Raw genomic sequence first — 11,019 nt, forward strand, 5'->3', positions numbered from 1 at the left:
TGGAAAGATTTTTGCCATCCTAGGCAAATGAAATTTGCCACCATTCTCTTAACATACCTGGGACCTGGTGATGGTGGGAATCAGACAGAGCCCCAGAGCAGTGGCTCAGCAGTGCCAGAGCTGCCCTGCTCACTTCTCCACATGCACAGATTTCCGAGGCAGCCTGTAACGAGCCCATGTGAGGTTTATGCACCCTGTTTTTGCCACCCCTTTCAATTTGCTGCCCTAGTCCTGTGCTACCTGGCCTGGCCCTGGGGATGGGACACAAAAGCAGTGAATTAGCTGCCTAGCAGTGAACTTTGAGCAGTGAGCAGAGAAGCCTCTTCTTCATGGCAGGTTCATCCAAAATAGGCCGAATCAGCATTGGATGAGTAGGGTTGCCAACTCTGTTTGAATGTATTCTGGGAGATTTCTGGATTGCCAATGCACCTGTGACACACAGTGCCAACATGCCTGAGTGCTTGCTTGGACCTAGAGCGTTGGACTAGATGACCTCTGCAGCCCCTCTGATTCTGAAACTTAGGAGCCCGGAGGTTCTGGCATGGGAGCTGAGAGGCAGCAAAGACCCTAATATAACCTCTGCCACTGCATTGCGAGAAGTTAAGCAGAGAGGGATGGAGAGCCCAGGAAAACCAGACCCAGATTGCTGGGTTGAATTACAGCTTCCAGACTGCTTTGAGGGTTAGCAGGAGGAGAAGTTGCGGAGAGGAGCTGCAAAGTGGCAGCTGTTTTTCCCAGAGCAGTATGGGAGGAGCAGGGGAGAGGCCTGGTAGGCTCCACATACCATTGAAATGGGCCCCAGGGAGATTGTGGAAGAGGCAGGTCTGAGTGCCACTCGGAGAAGGATCAACTTCCCCTGAGGAGACCCCGGCAGAGAGAGGACCTGACTGTTGTGATACACGAGTGAGGTGCACAGAGAAAGCAGCAGAAGTTCATGCAGTCAGTGTGACTGTGGAGCAATGGAAGTGCTTGTGCAACCTGAGACAGCACAAGGTGAAGCGTCTCAGCCTAAAGGGTCCTTGTGAGACTGCTGCGGTTGGCATTTTAAGCTGGTGAGAGGGGTCATTTTGTTATCAGGTTTCCAGGCTGGGTGTCTTGGGGTATATTACAGATTGCGGTTCTAATGCTAGCGGGGATAAATAAATCCAACGTGTTTGTTCTCTCTTGCTAAAACGAGGGGCTCTTGGGAGAAACTGAGTCACCATGGCCACACACCCGCAGCCCCTCACCGGAGGAGTTACGCTAAGGTGAAAAGCAGACAATCACTTTAACATGGGAGTGACAGGTAGGAGATGACTAGCATCAAAACAGCTGTGGACACACAAGGCTTCAATGGCTGGGGCGGTGCTAGCCTCTTCTAGGTGGAGGGAGGGAGGGAGGGGGCTGAAGTGGGCTACACAGAAAATTGGAAGGGTGTGGGGGTTGTGCTATACATCTTCTGGCCAAACATACTTGTTTTTTTAACAGCACCCACTTAAGGCACCGTGCCTCTGCAGACTGCAGGCAGGCTCAGCAGCAGGCCTGGGGGGAAGCAGGGGGCTTGGATATAGGTGGAGCTAGGAAGTAGCTAGGAGGGGGGACTAAGGTGAATTTTGGGGTGGCTACAGCCCCCCCTCAACCCCTGGTCAATAGCAACGCGCTTCAGTTAGCTGTGCTTCTGCTGTGGCCACACATTCAGTTGGGTCCTTTGCAGGTACCAAATGGGGGACAGCCAATGGGGTTGGCTGGGAGACGAGGGGCCTCTTGTATCGGGATCAAGGTAGGAGGGGATGGATAGAGGTGGGGGGAAGCAGTGGTTTTTGCAGGAACTGAGAACTCAGGCATCAAGAGGGGAGGAAAAAACTGGGCAAGGGGAAAACCGTGCAGCTCTGTGCCCCTTACACCAGCTGCGGGGAAGACGGGAGCACACAGTCCCACGTGCTACCTGAGGCCGCCCAGTCGGCAGGGGGCGCGGGGCCAGGGCGCAGGCCAGCTGTCCCGGCGGTCCCTCTACCGACCTGTGGGGCAGCGGCGATGAGGATCTGTGGGAGGACGAGGAGGAGGAGACGGCCCAGGAGCCTCGGAGCCGCTGCCTCTTCTGCGAGAGGTCCGTGGCGGGGCGGGAGGGTCACCCTTTCGGGGCTTCCACGGGTAGCGGCCAGTGCCTGAGGCGCTGGGGCCGGGTTGTGCTGTCACGGAAGGTCCCGTGCGCTCAGCCTGTGACCTTAGCTTGCTGCACGTCACATACTGCGCAGTTACATATTAATGGGCGTGTCTACACGTGCTCGGGTAAATATCCGCTGACCAGGTGTACTGTGCAAGTAAATATCAATGGGCATGTGTACACATTTCCCCCACGGTGCAGTTGTTACTGTGCTGTCCTTTAGTACTTGTTTTTGGAAGTGCTACATGGTGACAGAGTAACAGCTGTCTTAGCGCCCTTACTTTTGGCAGGTATGTGGTGGTAGTAACGCACAGTAGCAGTGGTCTTCAGCCTTTTTAAGTAGGAGATCACCTGTAGTATTTAAAAGCACCCCAAGATCTACTGCGTGCCGCTGCCACCCCCAGCTGTAGGAATGCGCTATGGCGACGTAGTGTCTCATGTAGATGTGCCCAATGTAGACCATCCGCATGCGCCAAGCTATTACACCATTAACGTGACTGTCAGCTTTAATAAGGGCCAGCCAGCTATAAAGTTGGTGCTTGAAAATGTGTAGCAACTGCACAGTGGGTTTCTAGTGGCTTTAAGTGGACAGTGTGGTAAGGCCCTGCAACAGCACAGTGCACAGTAGAATCTCGCTGTTTTCTTCAGTGTAGGTTTTGTGTTTTGGTTGTAAAAGCATGACAGCTAATGAAGAAGGGGTCCCAGCTGGAATTTTCCTTTAAAAAAAATATCTGAAATCTCTTCATGTATCATCTTCATTACAAAGTATTTTGCAAATTCTAATTTGGACTCACGATGTGGGTGAGCAGGTGTTATTTCGTCTTCCATTCCTCATACTACCAAAACAAATGAGCAGCACTACTGAACTGTAGTTTTGAGGAGATTTGATAAAGCACAGAAAAACCCACGTAATCTGAATTTAAACATTAACCTTGCCCCACGTTCTTCACTTTCTGTTTGGTTTCTTCTTAATTGCAGGCTGTTCAATTCTGCTGAAGATACATTTTCCCATTGTAAATCAGAGCATCAGTTTAGTATTGACAACATGATTCAAAAGCATGGTAGGTGTCTTTTTGTGACTCTTAAGAATATGCCATGAAGCAATGTCCTAATTAGAAAAATAAACAGGTGTTGTGGATCATCAGAGAAAGTTCACCATGCGCACGCACATTCATCTGTCCAGAAACAAAGACTATTGAAGTCTGGCCCACATACTTTATCTGTTTTCCTGAGGAAGATATCTATACCCTCTTTTTTTTTTATGATGGACTCTTCTTGTATTTTATACCTATTTTCTTTGCTTATGTTCACATTTTCTAGGCCTAGCACACTGAATGGCAGAGGCTCTATTATGGCTATTTATTATCATTCTCAGATCTGAGCAGATGTATGACAGTATAACTTGTTTTTTTTTTGTTTTTGTTTTGTTGTTATATGTTGCAGTACACTTATCCCACTTCTCTTTCATCTAATTCATCTAAGTGTAATTCTGCACTTGTAATTCATCTGTTTTTTTAGGGAACCCAGCTAAAAGACTGGTATTTTTAGAATTTTATTTTGGGTGCTGGTGACCTGAATTAGAACTCATCAGTGCCACAAAATAGTGATATTCAACCCCTGCTGCATGCAAGCTAGTAGTAGGCAAAATATTTGTGAATGTTGATCAAGAACATGGATTAAATATGAAGAGGATGGGGAGGAGGGAAGATAACAAAGTAGGAAGTGGTAGTGGGAGGATGGTAAAACCAAGCAAATTAAGAGAGGTTATTTAGACATGTGCCAATTCCATTACTAAAGCTCTTATGATAACGTGTTAAAAGCAGCAAGGAAGAAGAGGATCCAGTCACCTTTTGTGTTGACAATTTTTCAGGGACTTGATCCTTGGAATAGGATTACATTTAGGCACCTAATAAAGAAAGTAAGAGCTGGCCCATGAATTAGTTATTTTTTATAGAATCAATCATAGGCAGATATTACAAGTTCGTTATAAAAAGGTAGAAATTTGAAACCGTTAAATATGTTAAGAAATTGCCTGAGCAGACCAGAATTTTTCTGTGAAATGACTGCTAAGCTTGACTACAGTACAGCAAATATAACTAACTAGCCTGGCAAATAGGGCACAATAATTCTTCACTAAAATATGAACACATTATCTAGAAGTCTGGTTTTCTTTAAGTGCTCTATTCAAATGTGATTTAGACATTTGGGACTTCCAGGTAGGATGTGCACACATTACATGCTTAAATGGATGTAAACGTGGACTGGATGTACAACATGCAGCCTTGTAGTCACGTAATCATTTCATTCCAGGGTAAAGATACCACAGTACAGCTACTCCAGATTAAGCAAGTGGTAAAGGTTTTAGTAGTGTAAAAGGCACGTACCTGAAACTAGTCAGTTTAATCCAGATGCAACTCTGTGTTCAGTGAAAGCAAGCGATTACTAATTCCCCTTCCACCTAGTGGTTAGGTTGCAAAATAGCACTTATTGCAGCAGTTCCCAAACTGTGGGTCATGACCCCAAATAGGGTCCCAACATCAGTGAATGCAGTCACCAGGGTGGGGTGCTGTGGGCTGGGAGTGAGGGGCCATGCTGAGGAAATGGGGTCATGAATGGTAGGGGTGCCCTGACAGATTTTTGGGGCCGATACCGACAGCCAGTTTTTAAGGAGGCATATTGGCCGATACCAATTAGATTTCCAGTAGCTGCATGCAGCTGGTAAGTCTGTTTTGGTGGAAGGGAAGGGGTGTGGGGGAGCAGATCAAGACCACTGCAGTGAGGGAAGGAGGGAGTGGGAGTGGGAGTGGGGCTGGGGCAGGGGCAGGCGCTGCCCAGCCAAGGTGTAACAGGGCGCAGGATGGAGCTGTGGCTCATCGAAGGGAGGAGGGGGGTAACTCCTGCCTCTGTGTGCACCCCAGGAGGGCGCAGGGGTGGGGGTGCCCTGCCTGGCCCCATCCCCTGCCCGGCTCCAGGCTCCCAGCACTTTAAAAAAAAAAAAAAAAAGAAAGCGCCCCACACTCGCCGGCTTTGGCAGCAGCGATCAGGGCCTCTGAGGGCTCGTGGCAGAGGCCCCCCCCCCAAACGCAGCTTTGCCAATCCAAATCTCTCTGAATCAGCCTCGAATCAGTCCAGAGGCTTTGGATTTGATTCAGATCTTTTAATGGGTCTCCTGATTCAATTCGTATTTGGAGATTCGGCTCCTGAATTGGGCCAGATATCCTACAAATCAAATTGGTGACTGAAGCTCCGTGCTGCCCGACTTACCAGATACACACAGCTCTCCGTGCTGCTGGCTGTGCTCCTCACTGCCTACATGCTGCGCTGCAGCTGCACACCTGCACAGGCCATTTATTGGCCACATCAGGCCAGTTTCCAATATAGACCGTTTTCTCCGTATTGGTGCCAATATGATATCAGACCGATGTATCGGTGCACCTCTAATAAATGGGGTCACGCTGAGGAAAAGTTTGGGAAACACTGGCTTATTGCCAACAGTTAGCTTCAGAGAGCTGGTTTGGTTATCAACATAGGTTACATTATTGTACTAACTGATGCAAATTATACCAATGTAAGTATGTTATGTCCTAGCCTAATGTCTCATTGAAAGTCCCAAATATCTATGTAGCTTTAGACTTGACATCGTGACTTATGAGACTAAATTGCTTGGATACTTTTAAAAACAGTAGCAGAGAGCTAATATGGGTGTAGTGTAAAGGACAGCAATTTGTGGGTAGGCTTGTGTTAAGATGGAGGAAAGTTATTTATGAGGAAACTAGAGAAATCATAGTTTGGATATACAGGAGTTGTTCTTGAAGAAAGATACTTTTTAATTAAGGAGAGTAGAGGAGCCTAGGAAGGAATTTTATTTCTGTTTTAGCATCCAAAACATTTTGAAAATAATTTGGGAGTCTGGAAATAAGAAAAAAAGCTAGGAGGAATTAGGTTTCAGAAACCTTGGTATTGTCTGTCTAGGTCAGGGGTGGTCAGCCTCTTGGGTCAAATCCAGCCTGTAGAGCCATGGCATTGGGCCTGCAGGCCTCTCCCTGGGTTGGAAAATTTGGCAGTGGGGCAGCAGTGGCAAGGCTGGGCCCACATTCCTTGCCTCCCTCTGCACGGCTGGACCAGACCTCACCCACATGGCCTGCAGTTCAGGATGCCATAGCTTTGGAAGATATGCTGGGAGGAGACGGACAACTCTTTGAAGGATTTTGAGAACCATGTACAAGCTATAAGGACCAGTGGAGACTATAATTTAGCTTTAGGTAATGGCTGTTCAATGCAACTGCTGTCCATGTATGCATGTAGACGGCTTTTGTTGTGTTAAATAGCCATTTTAAAGGAATGTTTGTCATAATATTACTGTTGGCCACGATTCACTTATTTTCAATAGGCCAAAAGCACAAATGTGGATAAGTATTCTGTTCTGTGTAGTTCTTAGACAAAGGGTGTTTACAGTTAAGGAACCTTTGTAAAAATAATAGCTGTTTGGCAAGAGAGGAAAATCCCTGATGATAAGCTGTGTTTGCATATGTTTGACATGCGAAAAACTAAACATAAATTCGAACTGAATTAAAGAATCGGTCATTTTTATCCTGAAGAAAAATTTCAGAATAATGTAAATGGCAAATTAAGATGCAAACACTGCGCTAGATAATGATGTAAACCCCAAGGGGAAATCGGCCAATTGAACAACCAATTAACATTCATGTTATTGTAAATTATGTAGATTTCCTTTTACATTAGCTTTATTCTTTTTTTCAGGACTTGAATTTTATGGATATGTTAAGCTAATAAACTTTGTTAGAATAAAGGTAAGTAGGCAACTTATTACTTCAGTTTGTTACTTTTATACATGTGAGGCAGAAACGTAGGTAGTAGCCATAAAATTTCCGTGTGTCATCTTTTTTGTGTAATTCTGCACAAAGTCTTAAGAGATGAAGCTTGGGAAAACTGGCTGAAAATATTTATCAGTTGGCTTCTGCAGATATGTGAGTATTTTAGAAGTGGCAGCTTAACTTGTATTTCCTTGATAGGTTTGAGTTGAGGCACCTTTATTCTTTTCCTTTCCAATATTTCCAGTCTTGCATAAAATTCAAATTATTGGGTTTCCTGTACGGTTGCTCCATCCTGGATTTTGGTGGAATGAGTGAAGTAATAGTTGACGTGGCTGTTGATTTAAATAGTCTTTCTTATCCTCTGGTTCCCTGTTCTTGGTGAAATTCTATCTGTAATGGCCAAGTCTAGATAGATGCTACAGAAAGAGAGAATCATGGAGTAATAGCAGAAAGAGAGCGGAACTTTAGCTTTAATTTGAAATTTTAGTTTGTCTTTTTTCTGGTTATATCTAAGTCAGGTTTAAAAACAGACCTAATAATGTATCTGAATAACTGTAACTTTTAACCAGATTGGCATCCTGTCACTTGATTCAGTTTTGTTTTAGTCTAGATGGGCTTCAGATAACTTGATACTTTTTGAAACACAGTTACGCCTGATCTATTGTTACAGGGGTGTAGGTTGTAGCCCTGTTGGTCTAAGGACGTAGGCAGACAGGGTTCCTTGGGTGAATTTGATATCTTTTATTAGACCAACCCAAATAGTTGGAGAATAGTTATTAAGCAAGCTTTCGGGTTCAAAAACCCTTCGTCAGGCTAAGGAAGTTTCAGCAGTTGGTGTGTGCTCTTCCTGGATGGAATGAAAAGTAAAGAAGCCAGGGGCTGGGCTGGGCTGGGGAGTCAGTTGCCAGGCAGATTATAATGTATCAAAAATCCAATGTCTATGTTTAGTCCATGATCTCTAGTATCCAGCAGGTTGATGAAATGGAGCTCATAGCCTCGTCTCTGAGAAGTGTTGTGCAAGTTTCCCTTGAGGATCAGGACTGAGAGATTGGAGAGAGAGTGGCCCTCCTGTGAGAAATGTGCCCCCACCGGTAATTGGGTATTTCTGTCTTTGATAGATTTCTGGTGTGCGTTCATTCTGGTGCGCAGTCGTTGTTTGGTCTCTCCTACCTATTTTCCATCAGGGCATTTGGTGCATTGGATGAGGTATACTACATTTCTGGAGGTGCAGCTGTAAGATCTTGGGATGCTGATGGCTCTGTTGTGGGGTGTAGTAGTAGTGGGGGTGGTGGAGATGTGTTGGCAGGTTTTGCGTTTCTTGTCCTGGCACAGTCTGGATCCTTTTGGTGTGTTCTGGGCTTGAGGAAGTTTGCTTCTGATGATGAGATTGGCGAGGTTCGGTGCTTGTTTGAAGGCTAGGATGGGTGGCTCTGGGAAGATCTTTTTAAAAATAGGGTCTCTTTCTAGTATGGGTTGCAATTTTTTGAGGATTTTTTGTACAGGTTCAAGGGAGGGGTGATACGTCATAACTAGCAGTGTGCGATTTGTGTGGGGGTTTCTTCTGTACTGCAGCAGTTCTTCACGTGGTATCCAGGTGGCTATCCAGATATGAAGCTACAATTTCTGTTGATGACAGGTTCTCAGTACTCAGTGATAATCAGGTCTATTAACATACAATTTACCTAAATAGTTGTATAAACTATTAGGTAACTCCTGCATTCCGTAGCTGGGAGAAGCGAGTGCTCTTGCTTTTGAAAGCTGTTTTCATCTCGTTTGTAAAATACAGGTAGAAGCCTCCAGTCCTATTTATGGGAAGTGCAAACAAGTATCCAAACTATCCAAATGCTTTCTAATCTGGTTTGTGAATCATTTCCAGCTGGTCACCCTAGGGCTATGAAACAGTTGACAATGTCAAGTTTTTTTAGATGCTCATCAGAGGTCTGCATTCTTTCTGTGATGTGTTATCTGCTGCTGTCAAGTCATGTTTTGTAATGCCTGTGATCACTCTTGTTTACTTATTTTGAGATACTAGTACAAAAGTTAGCACCTGGTATTCTGGATAACATCTGTTAAAAAGCCAGTTGAAGGAAACCAGAAGAGGAGTGAATCTTCATGTGCAACCATAGAAATGTTTATAAATTAAGATAGTGTAATTTATATTAAGTTAAAATTTGGTTCTATTTGAACTCTCTCATCATTGATAAAACTTTGTGGGGAATTTTAAGTTTCCGTAGAAAGTCTGTAGTGTCTTGTACAAAACTTGCTCGGTGGGTGACGAGCGGTTTTAGGTGCTTTTACAGTAGCCATTTCCAAATGGAGAAACGAGGTCTAGACTGAGTTCTCCTGGTTCCCAAGAAATATGGAACATGCAGATCTTTCTTTAGAACCGGGATACTGAGCTGGAAGGCACAGGTTCTCAAAGGTATGCAAGTCTTCCTAAGATCCTTGGAGGAGTTTGTGTTATTAACTGTTTCTAAGTCCCTTAGATATATCAGTGTAGCAGTGACTTCAGTATAGTTTAGACATACATGAGTTAGCTTTTAATTTGCCATCTCAGGTGCTGCTGGCAATTTAACTACAGAAACATAGAGCTCAGAATAGGAAGGTTTGCTGTGTTGCTGAGGTCCCATGGTTCAGATTCCAGTGGTACCTGAACAGGCTGGTGTCTGCCTGTATTATATTGTTATGACGACAGGGATGATAGATTGTATTGTTCAGATTATGTCTCCTTTTCTTTCTCCAAGTAGAAACATAAAAATTACATGTAGCTTATATGTGGTGTTGATCTATAACTCTCCTCCCTTCAGTTTTGACTTGTATGTTCACGCCATAAAAATACCATGCCCGATGTTTTCAGTATTATTTTAGTATTTGAGTGGATTTAAATCTTTGGGTTCTTTCCTTGTTTAAATTGCCTTTAATGGAAGTAGCTTTTTACCTGGGTATGTCTAGAGATGTACCGATATGGCGGTCCCATATCGGATAGCCATTGATATAAGGAAATTTAAAAGTATCAGCAATTGGCTTTTTTTGGCTGATGTGGCTGATAAATGTCATGTGCACGTGCTCAGCTGCAGCACAGTACACAGGTGGCAAGGAGCACAGTCGGTCAGCATGGAGAGCAGCCGGGTCTGGCTGGTAAGTCTGTTGTGGGGGAAGGGGTGATGGGAGGGAAGGGGTGTGGGGGCAGATCGAGACCCCCTCAGTGAGGGAGGGAGTAGGGCAGGGGCAGGCACTGCACATCCAGAGTAGGGCACGGGACAGAGTCATGAGTGGCTCATCTGGGGGATGCGGGGAGAGGGGCAGCTCCTGCTTCTGCATGCACCCTGGGAGGGCATGGGGGGCTTGTGCCCCCAGATCTGCATGCAGGGCAAGGACAGGCTGCCACTGCTGGCTGGGGCTGGGGCAGTGCCAGGCTCTTCCTGGCAGGGGACTGAGCCAGGCTGCGCTAAGGGTGGGTGGTGGTGGCACTGGGAGTGGGGGCTGCGGTTCCCCCCGTAGCCCCAATTCCAGTGCCACTGCTGTCCACCCCAAGCGCAGGCTGACCCAACCCCATGCTGAGAAGAGTGGCACTGCCCAGGCCCCAGCCCACCCTTGCTCCATGCACAGATCCAGGGGCATATGCCCCCTATGCCTTCCTGGGGTATATGTAACAGGAGCCGCCCCGTGCCCCCCACCGAACGAGACGCTCAGGGCTCCGTCCCATGCCCCACCCTGGCTGTGCAACGCCTACCCCAGCCCCACTCCCTAACCGCAGGGGCCTTGATCTTGCCCCCCTACTCCTTCCCTCACATCAGACTTACCAACTGGTCGCCACTCTCCATGCTGCGGGGCTGCATATCCGCCATCAAATCAGTATTGGCTGACATGGCTTGTTAAAAATCGGCCATCGGTATCAGCCCAAAAAATCTCTAGCGGTGCACCCCTAGGTATGTCAATAGCTGCTATTTGTCTGAAATTATTGGGGCAGCTTGCACATGGGGTTGGCTTACTGAAACAGTGCAATACTTGGAGAAAAACGTGTAGTCAGAGCCAGGACCA

The 11,019-nt window shown here is 46.0% G+C and overlaps 1 protein-coding gene across 3 annotated transcripts in view; it reads left to right on the forward strand.

Moving 5' to 3' along the window:
• Positions 1 to 1,998: 1,998 nt before the first annotated feature.
• Positions 1,999 to 11,019, forward strand: part of PRMT3 (protein arginine methyltransferase 3) — a 123,040-nt gene continuing 114,019 nt past the window's right edge. For 2 of the 3 annotated variants that reach the window (XM_006014703.3, XM_025199676.1), the window contains exons 1-3: positions 1,999 to 2,086; positions 3,122 to 3,204; positions 6,905 to 6,954. In XM_006014703.3, coding sequence (XP_006014765.1) covers positions 3,189 to 3,204; positions 6,905 to 6,954 — 66 coding nt within the window. In that variant the 5' untranslated portion in view covers positions 1,999 to 2,086; positions 3,122 to 3,188. The remainder of the gene's footprint in view (positions 2,087 to 3,121; positions 3,205 to 6,904; positions 6,955 to 11,019) is intronic. The other variant, XM_025199605.1, reaches the window with a different exon arrangement.

The sequence above is a fragment of the Alligator sinensis genome, unplaced genomic scaffold (genome assembly GCF_000455745.1).
Source record: "Alligator sinensis unplaced genomic scaffold, ASM45574v1 scaffold442_1, whole genome shotgun sequence".
NCBI lineage: Eukaryota > Metazoa > Chordata > Crocodylia > Alligatoridae > Alligator > Alligator sinensis.